The sequence below is a fragment of the Acartia tonsa genome, chromosome 15 (assembly GCF_053477335.1).
Source record: "Acartia tonsa isolate MP-2025a chromosome 15, ASM5347733v1, whole genome shotgun sequence".
NCBI classification, from domain to species: Eukaryota; Metazoa; Arthropoda; class Copepoda; order Calanoida; family Acartiidae; genus Acartia; species Acartia tonsa.
In genome coordinates this window covers 13,952,344-13,976,578 of record NC_137274.1, presented here as the reverse complement: position 1 = coordinate 13,976,578, position 24,235 = coordinate 13,952,344, and the positions used below count along the sequence as shown (strand labels likewise).

Here is a 24,235-nt window from a genome sequence, read left to right as displayed (position 1 = left end):
TTGATTTTAGTAAAAACCTTTTAAATCTACCTGTACGTATTCCCATCGACGATTTTTTGTGCTTTGCTACTTATGGATGTTGTCATCCTTGTATTTGATATAACTCAGAGTAAAAACTCCAGTGATATGTATATTATTAAGGCCGGACGTCTAAGGTACCTATTTGTTGGCCCCTTAGAAAAGGAACCCCCAAAATAACCCCCATCTAACCCTGTGCAGTATATCTAAAAGTTATTATAAAAATCTTAATCTTCAGACAATAAGACAAAAAAAACATAGTAAATATAGTAAGTAAAAATATAAAGCCAAAAATAATTTATTTGTCAATAATTTTGAAAAAAAAAACAATAAAAACAAGACAAATAAATGTTTAATAAAAGTATTTTTCTCCATAATCATTTCCAGCATCCAGGCCAAGGTCATCTTCTATAGGTCCATAGTTATGCTTCAACTGAAATTAAAGAGAGTAAGCAACATAAGCATTTAATTCTACTATAAAATCATTTCATGGCAAAATTAAGAGTAGGAATAAATTTTATTGTTCATAAACAGGCAAAAATAAATAACATGCAAAGTTTAGAAAAGGGTAATGGAATTTGAAAGTTTGTTGTCTGATGAGTATTACAATAAGTCTTCAATTAATCAGGGAGGGAGGGGACATTGGGTTTTACATTAGACTTGTCTCCAATGTCTTTTCATAACATTTTCTTACTCGTTGGCTTTACAAGTTTAGGGACTTTTACTCAATTTTGATTGGTCGGTTCAATAATTTGAGTGTTCTTAATTTTCAACCACTAATTGTAATCTACAGAAAAGGTAATTTTGTGTATCATCATTAGGAATGTACATCAATTTATCCACCATCGTCTTATCCCTTAAAATCTCTGTCAATTCATACCTTAAAACCTTAGGAATAGGCAAAACAAGGCCCAAAATTAAAGTGATTTTTTCGACAATTTGAAATATTTTTGCATCATTAAATCTGAAGTATTTTGTCTGATAATAAAAGAAAAAAAATATTTTTACTATAACTTTATGTTAAAATTTTTTTTGATATTGTTTTAGCTCATAAGTTATGTTTAATTACAGAATTTAAGTGTCTGTAATTACCTGGTATCTTACACAAACCATAGCTGATTTCTTCACAATCAGCATCCATCCATCTCCAACCTTTGCTTTTCGATGGCTGAAAGTTTGAAAGCAATATATAATCATGTTCTTGCATTATTGGTAGTTTATAGTAAAATATTTCTTATAAACTATTTAACAAGGCATGAGTGAAATTTAATGTTTTAGGAAGGATTTCTCAAAAAGTGTTTGTCAAGCACTAAACCCCCACGCCCACCTTATTTTTAAATTAATTGAAGATAAAGGGGTGGGGGGTTCAATTTTCTTTCCTTTTACCCCGCAGGATGCTATAACACAATGGTGCATTTCCCAATATAACCTTACCTAACATGACCTATAGTAACAAACAAACAAATGAAAAACTATCCCAAATTATTATCAAAATATAGAGGGGGGGGGGGGTAAGGGGGAAGGGCCAACAAGACACATGTAGGGAAATCGCGGATTTTATTCCCTCACATGATGATCATTAGTACCTTATTCTTTATTTCCAGGCACGTGGGCAGCTTAATTCTGTGTGACTATCCTTATGTGTCAAATTAATCTGTCCTAACAAAACAACTAATGTATTAATATAAACCTCTCCCCCTTATTTTTACAAATAAACACTACCATTCAATCCATTTTTATAATAGTTTTTCTAAAATCATCTAAATTAACATAAATTTAGTTTACCCCGATGCAGTAGAGATCAGTTTTGCTTGAATAAGGTCTACCAGGATTCCAGTCAGAGAATGTTACTAAGTAATAAAAATTTAACATTAATGTGTTACAAATTCTCAAAGGATTCAATCTAAAATACCATTTGTAAGTAAAAATTAAACTGGAGCAAAGTTTAATATACAAAAACTTCTCTATTCTCCATACTAAAGTAACAGGAAGTAAGAAAGATAATACCTGGAGATCCATCTAACCAACCCCAAGTTCCATCTCCACCTCTGCCACCTAGCCATACAGAAACAACACCCCCACCACTTCTTTGTAAAATCCCTAAATAATAATATAACAATGATACAGGCATGATATTAATTGAGTATTAATACAAAATATATAATTATAGTCAGTATATACATAACAGATAGCTCTTATCATTAATTTATGAATGTTAGAATTGTCCTATTCATTTCAAGTTAAAGATAGAAAGCGTTGCTACTCTTTAGTTATAACAAAAAAAGGTTTGATGTTCCATTATATAACTTCATTTTTAAAAACTTATTAAAGCTATTTCATAATCTGATATTGAAATTAAATCATTTTTTTTGTTTATACGTCTTAGATATGGAGACTCGAACAAGTGTCCAATAAAATGGGGTATGTGATGTAATAAAAGGGAGAGACGAAAGGAGAAGTGGGAAAGGAGACCCCTTAACAAGAGATAATTCTATTGATGTCACACGGCTCATTTTTTCAGGAACTTTGTTGCATTTTTAAAAAATTGATGTATGGCAGTTGCGTCAGCTCTGTACATTTGCTTACAAACTTTAAACAGCATTTTATTACCCATCATTGCTTTCAAAGTACAGATGTCATTTTTTTAGAATTTTTGAATTTGATTATCAATTTTAATTAATTTTATTTGACTTTAACCAAATAAATTGAATTAATTTAACCAGTATGATTTTTTAAAGGGAACAAAAGTATTACTCAAAAACCCCCTTTACCATTGACAGAAATTTATAAATAATTTCTTCATTATTAAAACTATATTACAAAAGCCTGTTTAACTATGTACATAGAAGGATTGTTTGTGTCCTATTACCACTTTGTAAAAGTTTGTAAAATCAAATTCTTAAAAAGTCAGTTATATTCTTTACTCCCAGAAAAAAAAAAAATGTATATTAAATCAAAAAGGCTTAACCTGCATTGGTTAAAAAAAATATTTTTTATTTTACCTTTTACAACATCCCATTCCTGTCTTGATTTAATTGAAGCCAAATCACCACCTTCTGTATTACATTGTGTTCTAGCCACATCCCAGGTAACATATTTATTATTTAACACTTTGTATTTGTAGCAATATCCTAGATTATACAAAATTTCAAAAGAATTATTTTAGATCTAGAACAGTTAGGAGATTGAAATCATTTCTATAAAAGCAGAAACATAATCTACGATTAAGGTTTTGACCCTATAAAAAAGGTTATTTATGATTCCCTTTTCCACTCTCTTAGTAATGATAGCATCATGGCTGATATGTTTTTTGTAATCTACCATTCCATTTACCCTCCATTTAATGATATTATTAAGCCCGATATGATATTTGTAATGTGCAATTCCACAAAACTGGAATGGTGGTTAAGGTTTAGTCTTTTAACATCAACATAATTGATATCATACATAAAACTTTTTAAATTATGTTAATCAGTAATAATCCATAGAATTAAATATTGTTTTTAAATTGAAAAATAAATATTATATATCATTTCTATTATGTTGATATGAATAAGGAAATCAATATTTATAAATATGCTGGCATGTGAACATGAATTTACTATTCCAGTTTTGCCTCTATTGAAAAACCTTATCAGAAACAGCTAATATTTTGCTGATAAAAACGAATAAAAATATCAGATGAGGTAGCATCTTGATTGGTTTTAAAAATTATATATTCATTTGAATCAACGTTTATTCAAGGTTAACTAAAACTAGTTTAATGGATTTTTTAAAGTATTTAAAATATCTTTTAAACATTATAAAAAATGATGCCCATATAACTGCTTATGAGAAAATTATCATAATCAACATTATCTTTAAAAAAAAGATACCAAATATTTGATACTTTATAACTGATACATCATATGTTACTGAGTACAGTCTAACCAGATTCCTTAATTAACAAAAGATATTAAAAAAAAATTAAATGGTATGATCTCGTCAACCTATAGAAAAATTTATGCTTATTTTTAAGGAAGGGTTAATATTGGAATAGAGGATTTTGTTTTTATTAGATGATATTAGTGCGTCAACTCCATGAAATATATGAACTGACAAAAGAAAAACAGAAAAGAAAATCACACAATTATTTTATGTTATGGTTTTCTTTCAATCATAAATGTTATGGGTTCTTCCATCCCCCTTTTTGTGAATCCCCAAATACTTAAACCAAAGTTTTTAAAAAGAAAAAAATACACCATGACAAATAATTTCAAAATTAAAATTACACTAATAAAAATGGGAACGGGATAGACTTGTTTTTAAAAGCGAAGCTTTTCTATAATTAGGGTCGGTCCGTCCGTACGTTCGTCCGTCCGTCTGTCACGGATAGCTTTTTTCGTTAATTTAGACATGTTAGAATTGTCCTATCGATTTCAAATTTTGCATGGTGATTCCTTTAGTAGTTAGGTACGATTTAGAAAGCGTAGCAACTCTATAATCATTACCAAAATGTCCGTACGTCCATTTTAAACATGTTGATTTTTTTACTTTTTTAAATAGCTTTTGTCGTTAATTTAGGCATGTTAGGATTGTCCTATCGATTTAAATTTTGCATGGTGATTCCTGTAATAGTTAGGTACGAGTTAGAAAGCGTAGCAACTCTATAATCATTACCAGAATGTCCGTACGTCCATTTTAAACATGTTGATTTTTTTTACATTTTTAACAACAAATTTGTATGTGACCTAATTACCCGATTGGTCTGATTTTTGGTATACTGATTCTTGGGACAACAAGGTACAATATTATAAGCGAAGCAACTCTATAATCAAGTCCTAAAAATGTAATAATCATTATCCTGTATCAAGCAGTTTTTAATAAATTTACTTACAATTTTGCTTTGACTCTTATACATTCGCATTCTGATTATTCAGTTCTGACATTATACAAGTGTTAATGTCCGTTTGTTCTACCGTTTCAGAGCTTTGCTTTTATGGATGTTGTCATCCTTGTTTATTACTCAAGTTTATTTAGTTATTTTCAATTTTTAAATCTATCAAATATCAAATCAAACTCTATAAATTTTTTTAACTCTTGAAACTAATTCATTTATGGGTTTTGATTAAGAAATTCGACCGTTTATAGCCAACTTTTTATTCGGAAGAAATCAAAACGTCTCTATGATTATATATATCTCTATTAAAATTTCATATACAATATGTTTATCTAAATTACTTGTCTGTCACATATTATTTCTAAAGAAGGTGTATCAACTTTTTTTTTATAGCTAGCCGGTTCTTTTAGTAAGTAGTAGATGTAAAATTTTTCATAGAATTCAGATATGCAATCGTTTTTTTTGTAGACCTCTTATTTTTTAAGTAATTTAAGTTTTTTAAAAAAAAATTAAGTCGATTTTAAGGTACTAAAATGCAACAAAAAAAAGAAAGAAAATGGCCATTATGAACAAAAATAGTAAGATCTTTAATTTGACACCTTACTTTTTCAATTCTGTCAGGTAATTATTGAAAAAATCGATTTTTTTAAACCCACGAGAATAAAAACTTTGAACTTAATTTTATTATTTCACAGGTTAAAAAATATGGGTTCATATATACCTTTAGAATCAGAAAAATATTACGAATTCATTGTAAGCAAAATTGAAAAAAAAAGTTTACGATATAGTATATAAACTACAATAAAAGGAATTATATGAAAATATCATATTATATTGTACAGGCAACGTCTTAATTCTTGAATTGAGTATAAAAATGGGAAGGGGGTAAAGAGGGGGTAAAGAGGGGGTAAAAAAGGGAAGACGATAGTGTTGCCTAACCAAAAAATATAATGGGCCATTTGTTTATTTTTTTATTTTTTTACTTTTTTTCAATTTTGCTTACAATGGATTCGTAATATTTTTCTGATTCTAAAGGTTTATATGAACCCATGTTTTTTATGTCTGTTTGAGAAAATATTTAGGTCTAAAGTTTTTATTAAACCGAGGTTAAAAAAATAGATTTTTTCACTAATTACTCAACAGAATTTTAAAAGTAAGGTGTCAAATTAAAGATCTTACTATTTTTGTTCTTACTGGCCATTTTCTTCTTTTATTTTGTTGCGTTTTAGTACCTTAAAACCGACTTAATTATTTTTTTTAAAAACTTAAATTACTTTAAAAATAAGAGGTCTACAAAAAAACCGATTGCATATCTGAATTCTATGAAAAATTTTACATCTACTACTTACTAAAAGAACCGGCTAGCTATATAAAAAAAAGTTGATACACCTTCTTTTAAAAATACTAAAAGAGATGTAGCCTCTTATAACACTTAGAAGATAGCTTATTCTTTTAAGTAGCAAAGTTTCTATATTGTCTAAAAATTTTATTTGTCTGTTTATCTATTATACTACTCACATTGATCTGTCTGTCTCAGTGAATCATTAATAATGTATCAGAAAAAATTGCATTTTCCGGTTTTGGATTTTTGAATTGCTATGTAAAGATATAAAAGAAATTTATTTTGGGTGTTGTTTAATATGTCTTAAAATGTAGCTTAAAGGAAGCCTGCAAGAAATACCACGCTCTAACTGCTGAAAGACTGCCACAAGTAGACCCAATACCCCAAATTTAAAGCCTTCAGCTTCTATAACAAAAAAGTACAATGAAAATTTTGAAAGAATATCAATGCTAATGTTAGAAATTTTAAAATTAAACTACGTGGCCTAGAAACAAAATTATAAGCTTATTTTTGCCATAAATTTCGGTTGACAGTAACTAATTATATTTTTACAATAAAAATACCCATTTTTATAGTCAAAATCATTAAAAAAAAAATTAAGTTCAACTTGCGTTGTACCGAGTGTACTGTAGCCAATCAGAAGGCTGAATCAGCTAAGCAACCAATCACAGCTGAGCTTGTTTTAGTTTTCCTATTTGTTTCCGCTATGATTTTCGTTCACAAATGCAATTGTAAATCTTTCAAAATTTTCATTGTACATGAAATGCTATTTTGAAATGCCTAGAACTTTTTTGTTATTGAAGCTGAAGGCTTTAAATTTGGGGTATTGGGTCTACTTGTGGCAGTCTTTCAGTAGTTAAAGCGTGGTATTTCTTGATGCAGGCGTCCTTTAAGAGACTAAATCTGCAAAAATGATTAGATTGAAATAACTTTTATACTTTATTATAAAAACATTGTATTCCATTGTATTTAATATTTTAATTTTAAAGTTAATTTATTTATTTTAAAAAAAAATTCACCTGTGTTTATGTCAAAAAAGTCTCCCTTTGCACTACATTGAACTAAAAAAAAAATATATATAAATATCACGAAAGGCAATTATATTATATCTTTTAATTTCAAATTTAAATTTTAAAACACACTTTTTGTAAATTGGGCTTAGTAATATTTCTAAATGAAAACTCACATATTCAGATGCTATTAGCACAATACAAAAATAAAATTTCTTTATTTAAGATAATTTATCATGATTTCTATGACCAATTAAAGATTACTATATTTTGTTTTTTAATGAAGGAAATTTAATTATAAAGCTCTTTGATATTTGATTTTGAAATTTTTAAAAACTTTTCTCATTTAATTCATAACCAACTTTGAAAGCTGAGCTTTGCTAGGAATTTCAATGATACATGTTGCTAATATTGAATTTTGTGGTTTATCCTTGGCATCATTAAAATAATTTGTTCAATAGAAAATAGAATAATGACTCACTTTTTTCAGCTTCATACTCTTCCAAGGTCATTCCAATGCTCAGTTCCGAGAGTTTCTGAAATAATAAAACAATATAAAAGATCTACTTGAATTCCTTTTTTCAAGAAAACATGAATGTGAGGCGAATCTAAGCCCATCATCTCTATGGGCAAACTCTGTAGATAATAAACCCTTCCCATAAGGAGTACAAAGATGTTGAATTTAATTAATGGAATAAATAATTAGATCTATTTCTTTTTATTGATTCTTAGACTCTCTCTTATTTGTATTTCCAATGTGTGTATGCATGATTTTAACCTCACAATTTTAAAATGCTTTCTTACTGTATTTCATAAAATGAAATTTACCTTCAAATTTTTCAATTCATCCAGAAGTCCTCCTAAACACAGCAAGTATTATAGCTATATATGATTTTTCTTTTCTATATTTGTTACAGGCATGATCCTACCAGTCTTTCAATTTTGGTTTACTCAATTTTCTAAATTCTAAACTTAAATTCATCATTCTCTGTCTTGAAACACAAATTTACTTGTGATTCTTCTTCTTTTAACCTAATCCAGGGTTATTGTAGGAGATGTGAAAGTATTTAAAGAGGTGGGACTAGTAGTCAAAGTAGTTTTTTGGTTCTGGGGTACAACTAAATGACATACAAAGTCAGATTTCCAGACATGGGGTAATGGATTATAGTGTCAGTTGTCTGACGCCTGTTAGTATTATTTACAATTCTGTAAGAAGCTACAACGGCCCAAAATTTAAGTGAAAAGACTTTTTTGACAGTTAATGTTTGTGCACCAATAAATCTTTAATGATATATCTGATAAAAAAAAATTGACATTTTACTTTATCTTAAAATTAAAAAAAAAAGACAAAGATTGTCTTAGCCCATAAATCATGTATAAACAATTTAAGTATCTGTAATTACCTGGTATCTTACACACAGCATAGCGTTTATCAGTACAATATGAGCTATACCAACCCAATTTCCATGTCCCAGCAGACCATACCTGATAGTTTAAAAGGTAATTTATAATCATGCTCTTGCATTATAGGCAATTATGAGCAAAGCTTTATACATTCATAATGAATGAGAATAGTATATAAAGAAATAATTCTTATAAACAAATTTAGTTATTCTATTTAAAAAGCCAAGAATTGTGAATATTTGTTTATGGAAGGATATCAGTTTCTTTCCTGTAAAGTTTGTATCAAGCACTAAACCCCAATACCCCTTTATTTTCAATTTATTCAAAAATATGGGGAGGGCCATATATTTGTATTCTCCCACCGAAACTTTACCTCCAAAAAAAATGAATTTAGGTCTATTAATACCTTAAATTCTTGATATTTAGGTCCTGTAGACAGCCTAATATCCTTATAAAATCAATTAACCTAATCTAACCTGGGCAAAACAACTAATTACTATTGCATGTGCTTTAATAGATCTTGCCCCTTATTTTCATATGTGAACCTTAGAGGGATATTTGTGTGGTTCACTCAGATAGTATAGAAGTATTGTAAGATACCAGTCAATACAGTTCAATATTAGTTTTTAACTAGTTTATTTTCAAATTTGATTACCGTCATACAGTTCCTAGTAGTGTCTTTTGTAACGTCTTTTATCCAGTAATTCCATATTACTAAATAAAAAATAACTTTAATGTGATACAAATACTCTAAGGGATTAAATCTAAAATGTCATTTGTATTAATATAAGTAAAAAATAAGCTGAAGTTTAGTTTAGTAAAGAAAAAACTTAATTTCATCTATCCTATTTACTAGAGTAACTGGATATGTTCCAGTAAGTGTTCAATATTTTTCAGGCAGTATTTATTTGGTCCAGGGAAGTTTTTTTGGAATATAAATCGAGCTACTTTAAATATATCAATATTTTTCTTATTGTCAATTACAGAATAAAGAAGCTGTCTTAACTTTATTGCTTTTTATTTAGAATAGCTAGCCGGTTCTTTTAGTAAGTAGTAGATGTAAAATGGTCCATAGAATTTAAATATGCAATCGGTTTTTTTGTAGACCTCTTATTTTTGAAGTAATTTAAGTTTTTTTTTTAAAATAATTAAGTCAGTTTTAAGGTACTAAAACGCAACAAAATAAAAGAAGAAAATTGCCAGTGTGAACAAAAATGGTAAGATCTTTAATTTGACATCTTACTTTTTAAATTCTGTTGAGTAATTATTGAAAAAATCTATTTTTTTAACCTCGTTTTAATCAAAACTTTATACCTAAATATTTTCTCTCACAGGCATAAAAAATATGTGTTTATATATGACTTTAGAATGAGAAAAATATTACAAATCCATTCTAAGCAAAATTGAAAAAGTTTTATAAAATTATAATAAAAAATATAAGTTTATTTTAAGAATCATAATTTTCGGCTTTAAAGGGTTGACTTGAACAAAATCGATGAACTCCAATTTAGTTTCCAAAAGTGTACCTAGCGACCGCGTCCTACCTCAAAATTTGCTACTAGCTAAAAAAGCTTCAAACTTCCAAAAAAAAATCAAAATTTTAAACATTAAAATTTTGAATATATAATGTATAAATCGCTTTGTTTTCACAAATTTCCGGAGTAGCTGAAAATAGGGTCTGCAATAATTGGGTTATCTGCTGTACACTTTAGGAAACTAGGGCTCGAATAGGAAATCCATTTGGAGCTGATCACAAAACCTAAACAAATGTACATATACTGTAACAGATATTTATTAAACACAAGGAACAATAATGCATTTTTAACTGCATTGTTTTGAAGTTTATAAACAGACTGAAGCATATTTGTTCATAATTTTTCATTCTTAACATGTTATGTAAGTATCACTATTTTTATTGTAGTATCTATTGTATACATTGTATGAACATTATCCTTTTTTTTGTCAATTCTATTGGTTAAGTTTTGAGTTGAAGCTTCTTGATTTGTCAATTTTTGAGATTTTTGATTGGCTAGTTTAATAGTTACAATTAAGTCTTGCCTGTAAAAATATAATATTTTAGGCCATTTTTATTTTTTTAAGTTTTTACTTTTTTTCAATATTGCTTAGAATGGATTCGTAATATTTTTCTGATTCTAAAGGTTTATATGAACCAATATTTTTTATGTCTGTGTGAGAAAATATTTAAGTTTAAAGTTTTTATTAAACCAAGGTTAAAAAAATAGATTATTTCAATAATTACTCAACAGAACCTAAAAAGTATGGTGTCAAATTAAAGATCTTACTATTTTTGTTCATACTGGCAATTTTCTTCTTTTATTTTGTTGTGTTTTAGTACCTTAAAACCGACTAAATTATTTTTTATAAAAACTTAAATTACTTTAAAAATAAGAGGTCTACAAAAAAACCGATTGCATATTTAAATTCTATGGACCATTTTACATCTACTACTTACTAAAAGAACTGGCTAGCTATTCTAAATAAAAAGCAATAAAGTTAAGACACCTTCTTTAAAAACAAATTACCTGGAGATTTATCTGTCCACACCCAAGATAACTCTGAACGTTCATCTGTTCCACCTAGCCATACACCAGAAGAATAAGAAACTCTACTTAATTGTATAAGACCTAAATAATAATATAACAATGTAGACAGACATGATATTAACCCTTACAGATCGATTACAGAGTTGATTTTATTAGGATATCTGGTCTGTGTCGGTCATGGTGTCCGGTCAAAGTCGGTTGGGTAGCACCAAAATTAGAAAAAATTCTAAATAAATCTTAATTTCTACATTATGACTTTTGTGTATAAGATAGAAGCCTAAATTTTTTTTGGTGAATATTTAGATATCAATGAACTTCTGAAAAAAGTGGTGTTATGACCGTTTGACCGCTCTCTGACCAACTTTACGACCCATTTTTGTTCCGTTTTACCACCGTAACAGCCAAAAATGGCGGTTTCCGTTATTTGCCGTTTTTCAACAATGATCCGAAAAAAGTAATCTTTTTGTTATGAAAAATAAAAGTTCGTCCTAAAATTTGGTTATCCTAGCTGCAAAATTGGCCACTCTACAGCTGTTTAAAAATTTAGAGGCTGGCCGCTAAAAAGCAGCTAAGAAGCGGTCTGACCGCTATGACTAGAAAAAGTAATTTTCTCTAAAAATACACATGAACCAACAGAAAAAAAATTTACGTCTTTATCTGTAACAGGAGCCGAGATAGAGCCCCCCTCCCCCCCATCTCATAAGGTGGGAATTGGGGCCCAATCTGTAAGGAGTTTCAGCATTATCTAAAGCATAGCTTTTCTATAACTATGGTCAGTCTGTATGTAGATAAAGTATAGCTCTTTTTGTTAGTTTAGATTGTTAGAATTGTCCTATTCATTAAAAATTTAAAATCATGATTCATATCCCAAAAATATTGACAAAAATTTAAAATTGGAATTCTCTACATTTATTCCAGGACCTTTATTCTATAAAAAGTTTTCCTGAAATGGAAAACTCAGTTTTTCAGTGTGTAAAAGATATGAGGCTATAACTAATTGTTTTGTCAGATGAAGTATTGAGACACATGTGGGAGTTGAAATTTTTAATATCAGCTGCCATAGACAAAAATTTATTATACTTCTTTAGCAATGTCTTAATAAGTTTGCAACAACTACATTTTTGTAAATTTCTCTAAGTGTACAAATCATTTTTAAAAATATTTTTTACAAACCTTTTACAAATTCCCATTCTTGAGATGTTCTGATAGAGGCTAGTTCAGCTCCTTCGAACTCACATTTCAATTTTGCATAATTCCAGGTTCTTCTTAGATCTTTTAACACCTTGTAACTATTTCCTTTAAATAAATAAATTCAATTTTAATATGTTGCATTATCTTACCTTATACGCAATAACAATTTACCTAAAAATCATATTTATTTTTAGAGACATATGTAGAATACTTTATAATAAACCTCTTATTTTATTTCCTTATTTTATTTTTTTCAGTCAGTGCATAAATTAGGAATTTATAGACCACTTCCTATAAAATTTGAAAGGCTAGTCTACAAGTAAGTGTTTCTTTAGGCTTATTAAAGATATTCAAATACAATCTCCTAGGCCAGCCTAAGAAATATTATGATCTTTAATTATCTTATGATAATATTTTATGACCATAGGACCATAAGATAAAAAGGAAACCCTTATTCTAAACGCTCTTTTTTATCATAAAGCGTAGGGGGAGGGGTCATTAACGGATTCAAATTATCCCAGCCTTCCTGTAATCTAGTAAGGTCCTACCAAGAGTGTAATCTTAAATTTGAATTACCTGTAGTAGGATCTACAGTGTATCCAGCTGAAATAATATAAAATATTTAAATAGCATTTATATTCTACAATAATTTAAAAATTTTAAAACAATTGGAAACAAGTAAGTCGAACAGGAAAATAAATCAGGATTCGGCAGCCAATCAAAAGCCTCAACATCTTGTTAGTTTTTGTTTTATGATTACCTTAGATTTTATAATTGAATTGAAAATTATTCATATTACGTCTTTGCAATACTGAAAGTATCTAAAACGCAAAATTTAAATCATGTATTTTTTGCAGGAGTTGAACTTGAATTCTTCTATATAAATTCAAGTTGTTAAAACAGAAAAAATATGATGTAATTACATATTTTGCTAATTGGTAAATTTTAACATTAGCATCTATAAAGCTACACTGTAACTATATTGTATATTATATTAGCAGTTAGTAAGATCATTCAATAAACGTAGACAGAAAGATTTCCTGTTACTTTGTATGTTTGTAATAAATATTACTAAATATGTTTTAATAAATAAAATATGTTGGATTTGAACTCGAATTTTTATTATGAATTAAATAAAATGTTAAAAATTATAAAAATGTCTTGGGCTTGACTTATTTGACCAGGCTGACAAAAATAAAAGGTGGGTGCTTATTTTATATATTTTGTTTTTTTTGTGTTTAAAACTTTGTGTTATTGGGATTGAAGCAAAGCTTATCTATGTCCGTCCGCCCAATAAAAGCACAAATTATTACCACGAACATTTAGTACTTCCAGCCAAAGGTCGTGCAATCAAAGAGTTGGATGTCTGGTGGGGGTTACTTAACTTAATACCCCGGGAGTTTGGACAAAAAAAGTGAGACTTTGCTCCCCTTAGTTATCCTGGATTGTTGGGCTTGACGTTAAAGTGTCATGGACAGCAGCCTCACAATTGGTGCTACTAAAGGAATATAATAAAAGAAGAATACTTACTTGCACAGTGCCCAGTATCAAACAATGCACCAAGCACAACAATAAAGGATAATATTCCTCTCATCCTAAATCATAATTAGATTTATTTTCAAAAGATTAAAACCGGTTTATTGCTAAATTAAACAATCATGTATTGTATAACAAATTATATTTTATCAAATAAAGTAAAATTCACAAATTGAATGCTTTGGCCTGAACTTTTAAGAACAATTTTCATTCAAAATAATCTTTAGATTGTTTCTATAATTAAAAAAAATTTGTTTTTCATTTTTAACAGTTCTTTAATTAACATAAAAATAACTTTAATATACAATGGAACTCATGAAGATTGGACTTTTAGGAGTGCGTGCAATCAAAAAGTCAGTTTTCATACCATTTTGGCTAAAGAAGCAAGCCCTTGATAATATGATGCTATGTACAAAGAAATTTATTTAAACTATCGGCTAAAACCCCTTAGAAGCCTCTAGGGGCACTCAAGGTTTGGAGGGAGGGGTAGGTCAATTCCCCCTTCGTTTTCAATTTAAATTTTAGAAAGAAAAAAATATTCGAGAGGGTATTTTTTCTAGGTCAATTTCTTTTGGGAGGGTAATAAACAGTTATAAACCTTCACTTTAAAGGAGAACCATATCGGTTCAGTGGTTAGCAAGATGCTTCACTTTATACAAAAACAATTTAATACTTGACAAGCAGCTATTAATAGGTAAAGTAAAATTTAAACCTTAACAACAGTCAGGCCCCTTTTCAGGCCTTGAGATAGAAAAAAAAATGGAGGGGGGGGGGGGGGGGATTTACATAAATGAGTTGACTTCACTTTAATATAAAACTAACAAATTGTTTAAACACCTTAACTTAGAAAATAAAGTTTAATGAAACAAATTTGTGTCTGCTAGCTTAAGGGTTCTTGCTAAATTAAGGAGGTATATGTATGGAATATACATTACACATCTATAGCATGAACTAAAATTAAAAGTAATACAAATACAACAAGGATGACAACATCCATAAGTAGCAAAGCTTAAAATCTTTTATGAAATAGACAAACGGACAAAGTGAGTTATAGAGCAGATTATCTATTATCATAAAAAAGAAAAGAAAGAGAGAAACCTTTAAAAATTGTCATTAAAAGTTTTAAAAAGAAAAGCAGCTTAAAAGCAGTCAGACTAACATAGATTTTTTATATGGTGCATAATGAAGGGAATGTTGGCAAGAAGTTTTAGTCGTGTATCTTTTGTAGGAGCCTAGAAAATCAGTTGTAAAAAATAAAAGCGGCTAAAAGCAGTCCGGCCGCCATGGATGTTTTATACTTAATTATGCTCCATATTGATGGATATGTTGACAAGAAGTTTCAACCTTCTATCTTTTACAGTTGCCGAGCAAATAAGTTGTGAAAAATAAAAGCGGCTAAAAAGCTGATTAAAAGAAGTCCGACCGCTTTGGATGTATCATACTTTTTTATGCTCCATATTGATGGGAATGTTGACAAGAAGTTTCAGCCCTCTATCTTTTACAGGAGCCGAGAAAATCACAATTCCCCCAAAACGTTTCAGACATACATACATACAGACGGACATTTCAAATAAGAGAGTAGCTTCGCTACTAAGAAATAATTAAAAATAGTACCTAACAAGAATTATGTGTTACAAATATGTGTAACTTTTCAAGGTAGATCTAAAGAGATTGAAAGACTTATTTTACTATCAAAAATCCACACTTTTAAATACAATTTAATTAACAGAAAAGGTGTTTATTTTAAAGGGTGTTTAAAAAAAAACAATCGCTTCACTCTTTTCAATATAAACCCTACAGTTTTAGTCAAAAACTATCAAAAAATGACCCAAATTATGTACAAGTAATGACAATGAGAAAGCACTAATGAATTTTGATTTCTACTAACCTCTCCTGAGCATTACAGCTCGAGTCCTAGCCCTTGTGGAGAATTTTTCCATACATGAAGATTAAAAATCAACAAATCGTCTTAAGTACTTAAAATCTTGTAGATAGACCCCATAATGTTCAGATTTTTTGATGGAGCATGGAAAGACCTTTCTATAGACGCCTTAACCAGGTTTCTAACTCAATCCTAGCCAATTTGGCATTAAAAAGACAGACCCATCAAACATTTAGACATGACAAGTCTCTCTAATTCTTGATGTTTGAGAGATCTTTTTTTTGATGTCAAAATGGCTAGGATTGTGTTAGAAACCTCTTGACATGCCCCATAAAAATTATAATCATTATGGGTTCTATCTACAAGATTTTAAGTACTTAAGACTGTTTGTTCTTTTTTTTAAAAAAGAACAAACAGTCAAATGTTTGATGGGTCTGTCTTTTTTATGCCAAATTGGCAAGGATTGAGTCAGAAATCTGGTTAAGGCGTCTATAGAAAGGTCTTTATATGCCCCATCAAAAACTCAAACATTTTGGGGTCTATCTAAAAGATTTCAAGTACTTTAGACAGTTTTTCTTTTTTTAAAACAGACAAAACTGTCTTAATTTGTAATAAAATATGCACTCTCCACGTAGAGAAAAATTTTCTACAAGGGCTAGGACTCAAGCTGTAGTGCTCAGGAGAGGTGAGTAAAAATCAAAATTCAAAAGTGTTTTCTCATTGTCATTGCTTGGACATGATTTGGGTCATTTTTTGTTAGTTTTTGACCAAAACTGTAGGGTTTATATGGAAAAGAGTGAAGCGATTGGTTTTTTTTAAACACCCTTTAATAATAAATATAGTAGATTTAGATGGTCAAAGGGGCCCTATAATCTGCCAAATCAAAACGGAAATTTTAGCAGACAAACATCTATATTATTTTTATTGTTACATATAAATCATTACAACAATACGAGCATCAATTTTTTTCGAGGATATAATTTTCCTAAAGCTTACTTTATCCTAAGACTAAGTTGACTTATTATTTGTTTTGTCATGTGCTTCACATTATTTAAGGGAATAAAATTGTACACAATATGAATTGCCCAAGAAAACATTTATCCTAAGAAATGCGACGGTTCATGGCTTACTCTAAACACTAATAAGGTCAGACTGTTCCTTCATTGATTTCCGATTGGTTGATTTAGATATGATGTATCTAGGTTGTATCTATTATTTTGTTAAATATCTAAAGGTACATAAATATATTTTGTGAATAGAGAGTTAGAATTGTAATGCAAGCTCTGAAGCATTCAAGTTTTGTTTGCAGAGATATATGACAACATATATAAAAGCAAAGCTTTGAAACGATATGACCTACAAACATTAACTCTTGTACAGTGTCAGAACTGAATATACAAAATATGAATGTACTAGAGGCAGCATTATAAAATTATCCCCCTATTGGCTAGATTGAATATTAATCTTTTTCTTCCAGTGTCCTATCCCTGAATATTAATTTTTTTTTCCATTGTCTTTTCCCCTACTATTAACCTTTTTCTTCCATTGTCCTATCTCTGAATATTATTTTTTTACTTCCATTGTCCTATCCCTAAATATTAATTTTTGAACATTTATCTATCTTTATCTCTCTCTCTTTCTCTCTCTTACACTTAAAGATTACTACAACTTAAATTTTGTTTTTTCATCATTTTTTAAAGATTAATCATCCCTCTCTCTCACTTCCCTTCCTTCCGTCTTTTTAAAATTTCATATTTTTATTTTAAACCCTATTTATAATTTTGTTCTGGTCAATGAGAGTTTTTTTTGAATTATTGAAGCACTATGAGTATTAAACACTCTTTTATTGGAAGACTCGAGCTCATTTATAGACGTTTATTTCCTATATAGATCTGTCATAGATCTTGATGCAATAAATCTAGCCGTTTTATAAAAAAATCTAAGGAAAATAATTTATAAGGTAAAAAAGAGAAAAAGTAGTCGCTCATATTGGTATAGAATGATATAATAATGAAAAACAGCCAAGATATGACAACATCCTAAAGTAGAGAAAACATTAAAATATGTCTAGAAAACAAAAAGGAAATTTTACATATACTGCAAAGTTAAATGTAAAAATTCTAAATATTTGTTTGAAAATTGACTGAAGTGAAAAATAGATAATAAATCATCTTGTCCTTTTATTTAGGTGTATAAACAAGAAATCTCTAAGAACTACGAAAATTTTAATTTTACACTATTTTAATTTTTTTAAAGCACCGAAGACATTGGTAAATATGTAAAAAATACAAAATAAGTACACGTTCTTTCATTTATAGATAAAAAAATGAGTTATGAGAAATTTAATTTTGATAGAATTTTTTTTTGAAAATCAAACCAAAAACACCAAAGAGACATATTAAGGTTCAAAATTGTTGAAAATAAGTTTCATGAGCAGTGTAAATTATATAGTAGCCAAGAAAATCACATTTACCCCATTTTGTGGCCAATGACGGACAAAATGTCAAATCATAGAGTTGCTTGACTACTAATAAAATGGCAAAAAAAACCAAAGCAATTTAACATTTAATTCTGTTATAGTCAGAAATTCTATATCATATCAAATTAAATAATTGTTGGTGTAAACACATAATAATTTTAAATGAAAGTTGTTTATATTAAAACAGTTCTTACCTTTCAGATCCAATGGTGAACAGAAAATGACAAAGTTGAGCTAATTAATCAACAGTTTTATAGGCACTAACAAGTGTTTCATTAAATTTTTAAAAAACGATGCTTTTCTTTAATTAGGGTCCGTCCGTCCATACGGCTTGAACAGTTATCTTTCTTCATTAACTTAGACATGTTATAATTGTTGGGTATAGTCCCTTTCGTGACAACGCCTCTTAAGGGACGTTTCATCGTATTTTCACAGTATCTTTTCCCCTATTTCTTGACACTGCGGGCAGCTCTGACCCTACGGGCAAATCACCTAACCCAACTTAACCTTAAATAACCTATAGAAAGCTAATGTGAAAATGAGACAAAACGCCCCTTAAGAGGCGTTGACACAGAAGGGACCATACCCGAATTGTCTTATTGCAGGTATAAGGTATAACCCAAAAGTGAAAAAAATCAAAAATAATATTTTGGGGGCAGATGGAGAGGTCGTCAATGTTATGATGTGTTGCCCCCCAACGACAGCTAAATACCACATATAGGTTTCGTGATTATAAAAAAATATTTCGTAATTGGTATAAGCTGGTCTTATTGACTTAGCATGATGATTCCTATAACATTCAGGTATAATTTAAAAAGAATATCAATTCTGTTGTTGTTACCAGAAAGTCATGTTACTTTTTAAAACTTTTGAAAAAAATTTTATGTGATATAATTATCCTATTCATCTAATTTTTGGAATACTGATTGTAAAAAATGTTGACAGATCTTCCAGATAGATGTCCTGTCTAGATAAAAAAAACTATTTTTGTGAAGTTTACAAAAAGCACAGAGTTTCATCTACAGGGGGGTAATTTTGTTGATAGGAATTGGTAATGTACATCAATTTATGGTCTTCTGTCTTATCCCTGAAAATCCCTGCATATGTACTGGCAGAATCTACACGCGCAGATGAGAACAGGTGTTTCAAGAACGAAGCTACAACGCTACCCCTTTTAATTACTATACATTTACAAACTGTAAAATAAATTCAATTTAATGAAAAGAGAATTTTCATAATTTTTATCATTATAAAAATTAATTAAAATATTAAATGTTAAACGTTCATTTAATAAAAATCTTAAAATATGAATTTTAATTGAAAGGAAATATGTGGCTTAACAAATTTTAAAATAATCCAAATCATAGGGGCTGATTAGATTATAGTTTTTTTTTAAAGAGAATATTTTCTTTTTTTAGGTCCGTATTGGATAGCTCTTATTGTTAATTTTGAATGTTTGAATTAACCTATCGTGTTCAAGATGATTCTTGTTACAATTAAGTATGTCAATTAAGAAAAAGTAGCCCTATTGGAATATGATTATTCAGACGCAACTGCTATTCAAGATAAACGCCTTTTTTATATTTATTGCCAGTACCAATAGGCATCTAGTATGTAATTTACTTTACTGCCGGTCTGCTATATATATAGAATATATATATTTAAAAATACCAACAAAAAAACGTGAGAGAAAGGTTTTGTGATTTTTCTTAAATTTTTCTTTGTCCCTTTATAATATTTTATTTTATTGTAGTATCTTAAGCTATTGTAAAATACATCAATGTTTTTGATTCAGAGGCTTTATGTCTGAATTTCTGTCGGCAATCTTGTGAATGTCCAAATTTTAATACTAATATTAAAATATTAGTAAAATATTGTATACATATAATTGAAAACATGAACAGAATGTTAAAAGAATCGTATTATATTATACAGCTTTCTGCACATATTAAAATGAAAATGACGATTTTATTGTTTTCGTCTTAATCTTCAATATTTTTTCTCATTTACTGACTATCAAAAGCCTCGAGAAAGTCAAACTAACAAGAAATGGATATTTGTTTTTTTTTCGCCCTGTTTATAAGACAGCATTCCACGGATATGGAAATGAAAAAAATAAAGATTAAAACCGGTTTTGTTAGCCCCGAGGAAAAAAATGTTATGAACATGGCATATATTTCATTTTTATTCGACTGTCTGTCTTATAAAAGGAAAGAAATATGATTTTCTTGGATGCTTTTTGAGATAGATGGCTGATTTATTTTAGATGATTTCACAATATCCGTTTTTCCGTATTATGTTTTAATTTCCTTCTGTCTGAAACATGATTTTCTTGGAGAGAGGGGTCATAGAGCTGTGTTTTACTAGTCCCCAAAGTTTTTCTTATCAGTTGGCTTAACAGCCTTGGGTTTCTTTTATTGAATTTTAATTTGTTGGTTCATTTAGCTGAGTGTTCAAACGTTTCCATCACTGATGGTAATCTACAGAAGGGATAATTTTGTGTATAATCATGTGGTATGTACATTGATTTATCAGACCTTGTCTTATCTCTTTAGATCCATGTGATTTTACAATATATGTCTATCTTTTTCGTCTGTCCTTTGTCCATTAATCTAGCTGTCTTGAGAGAGATTGGGGAGGTCGACCCCACAACTTTCAATTTTTGGTTGAAAAAAATTTAAGGAGGTTGTAATTATTTTCCAGGACGATTGTGTTACTTTCCCCCAAAATGTAAAGGAGACATATTGGTTCAGAGGTTAGCGAGATCCTTCAGTACATACAGACAGATAGACATCTTTTCATTCTGTTATTCAAATTTTTAATTTAAATCTTTTGTTTTGTTATATCTGTTAATAGCTTTTAATTGTAGCTCTCTTTAATAGCTTTTTAAAACATAATAGAACATATCTTTTTTACTACATCTATATTAACTACTCTATAGCGGCTACGCCCCTAGAGGCCTTAAGGGGCACTTCAGGGGGGAAGGGAGTCGACCAACCCCCCTATTGATAAAGAAAAAGGAGGAGGGAGGAATTTTTTTCTAGGGGCGATTTCCCAGGACATTAGATAAAGGAGAACACTATCGGTTCAGCGGTTAGCGAGATCCTTTAGTACAGTCACATATAGATCCTATAAAGTTAATAGTTATTCATTGCATCGAATTATAGACAACTTTTTGCGGATATTGCTTGGGCTTATCAAAACTTGTTTAAATCGTTTGATTTTTCTGTCAATATTCGTGGAAAACTTTCTGTATATTTATCGGTTTCAAAGCTATACAGTAAAATATATTATTTTTTTGGGGGTCATATTTAATCAGCTATATAGTATATTTACTATAATTTATAAATATGTAGTATATTATATAAACTTTTAAAAGACAAGGTTGACAACATCCATAAAAGCAAAGCTCTGAAACAGCTGGACAAACGAATATTAAAATACGACACAATACAATCTGTCCCGAATTTGTATTACTTTTGCGGAACATTTTTCCAGTTACGTCATATTTTTCTTTCCCGAAAAAGAGAAGGGGGAAGAAAATCTCTTCAAAAGAGATGGGGAAAACCCCCTTTCCTCCCATCTATTTTTTCTTCCCCCCTTCCCTTTTTTTTCTTTCCCCCTTCCCTTTTTCGGAAAAGAAAAATATGACATAACTGGAAAAATGTTCTGCAAAAGTAATACAAAATCGGGACAGATTGTATTGTGTCTTAAAATACTTTTAAAGTTTCAGAACTGAATAAGCAAAACATATAGGATACTGTTTAACCCTTACAGATCGGAAGGGTGGGTCATATTGACCCCCCCCCTCTATTTTTTCAATGTCATTTTTTTGTAGGTAAGATAGAGAGTTGTGACTTCATGACTTTTTAAGTTTAGTAATTATACGTCGGCAAGAGTTGATTTTATTAGGATATCTGGTCTGTGTCGGCCGTGGTGTCCGGTCAAAGTCGGTTGGGTAGCACCAAAATTAAAAATAAATTCTAAATAATTCTTAATTTCTACATTATGACTTTGTATATAAGATAGAAACCTAAAATTTTTTTTGTTGAATACTGAGATATCAATGACTTTATGAGAAAAGTGGTGTTATGACCGTTTGACCGCACCCTGACCGACTTTATGACCGATTTTTGTCCGGCTTTTACTACAGACATATATCATGAATATCGTGGCTTCTATTACAGCTAGAGACCTATAATTTTTTTTGGTAAATCCTTGAGCAATAATAAACAGACAAAAATATTAATTGGCGCCGCAACCGCCGTTTTACCGCCGTAACCGCCGAAAATGGCGGTTTCCGTTAATTGCCGTTTTTTGGCGATGATCAGAAAAAGTAATTTTTTGTTTTGAAAAATAAAAGTTCGTCCTAAAATTTGGTCATCCTAGCTGCAAAATTGGCCGCTTTGTAAGGGTTAAGGACATACTAACAGTTTTAGGACTTGATTATAGAGATGCTTCGCTTTTAACATTGTTTTTTCCTATTGAGGTTGTTATTAAAAAAAGTATTAAAATAAAAATAAAACAATTGTATTATATATTTAGTTAAATATTTTTCTAAATTCAATTTAAATTTTAGTAAAATTAGACATGGATATAAAGGAATAAGACAATGACTGATAAATTGATGTACTTTCCCAATGAAGATAGACAAAATTAAACCTTCTATAGATAACGATTAGTGGTTAAAACGTTTGGACACTCATCTTAATGAACCAACCAATCAAAATTCAATAAAAGTCCCCCAAGTTGTTAACCGAAAGAATAAGAAAACTTTATAATAAAACTTTGGGACTTGTGTAATAAACAGCCCAATATCCCCACTCTCTCTGAAAATTAGAACAATAGTTTTTCATAAAATAAAAAAAAAACATGTATATAAACTATATTTCAAATGCCGTACCTTTTTAGGAACAAACAAAATATAATACAAAGTTTCAAATTTACCACAAAGTTAGGTTAAGAAAGTGTTCATATTTTAATAAAGCTCTTTACATTTCATTTCAGCATGAAACCGATTAATATCCGCTGAATTAGAACTGGTTTTACACATTTTTTCACTCGTTTTGGTCCATACAAGCAGCTTTTCACGTTACTAAGAATTAAAATTAAAACGCTGCACATAAATCAAGTTTTATTTATTTGAAATTTATTGTAAAGCGTTTTCCTTGACTTGCACTGAAACCTACAACTTTAAAAAAGAAATTTAATATTTGGTGGATGGAGATTTTTTGTTTGTCTGCTTAGTTCTTAGGTTAGGTAATATTGGGTTCTAGATAGCCCTATAATTTTGTTAAGGCACCTTATGTATAGCCCCGCATGGTAAGGTCCCCCTCATAGGTTAAAATGGGTTAAATTTGAAGAAAATAATCCTCAATATAAATTTAAAACTAAATTAATAGCACAAATAATGATAAAGGTATACAAATAAAATTTTTATATTATGTATAATATCGATACTTCTTACATCCCTCCACTAATAACTTTACCCAAACTAATCCCCTAAACATAGAGGAACGTATTGACCAATATCTGAGGACTATATTAGCAACCTGATCCCTTTACCACTCCCTCTTATGCGTTATGATTTGATTAGTTGGTTTAAATTAGCAGTGTCCAAACTTTTTAACCAAAATATAAATCTACAGAGTTACTGCATATCGAGAATTATTGAGCCCCCACCCCAAAAAAAAACAACCCCCACCCTCTTTCTAAAATCAATTGAAAAGAAAGGAACATTTTTTTTTCCTATTTCTACACCTATTCCCAGATTTTTAGTTTAAAGCAATATAAGGAGGGCCTTTTCTGAGTTCGACTAGGCACTTTGTGGAAAACCGCCTATTTTATCTAATTTAATATTTTAATTTATGACACTAATACATATAAAACACATCTGTATTTTTAAAATAATAAAAGTTTATTACGTAATA

The 24,235-nt window shown here is 29.4% G+C and overlaps 1 protein-coding gene across 1 annotated transcript; it reads right to left on the bottom strand.

The window, feature by feature from the left end:
• Window positions 1-300: 300 nt before the first annotated feature.
• LOC145306805 (C-type mannose receptor 2-like) lies at window positions 301-14,003 on the bottom strand. The gene is made up of 14 exons (XM_080149099.1): window positions 13,939-14,003; window positions 12,985-13,011; window positions 12,391-12,513; window positions 11,197-11,298; window positions 9,309-9,367; window positions 8,653-8,734; window positions 8,078-8,109; window positions 7,731-7,785; window positions 7,259-7,300; window positions 3,021-3,149; window positions 2,026-2,118; window positions 1,804-1,868; window positions 1,111-1,186; window positions 301-451 (listed from the first exon to the last, which is right to left on the bottom strand). Exons 1-14 carry the CDS (start codon window positions 14,000-14,002, stop codon window positions 441-443), a joined length of 960 nt encoding a protein of 319 aa, XP_080005225.1. The 5' UTR covers window position 14,003; the 3' UTR covers window positions 301-440.
• Window positions 14,004-24,235: the final 10,232 nt, after the last annotated feature.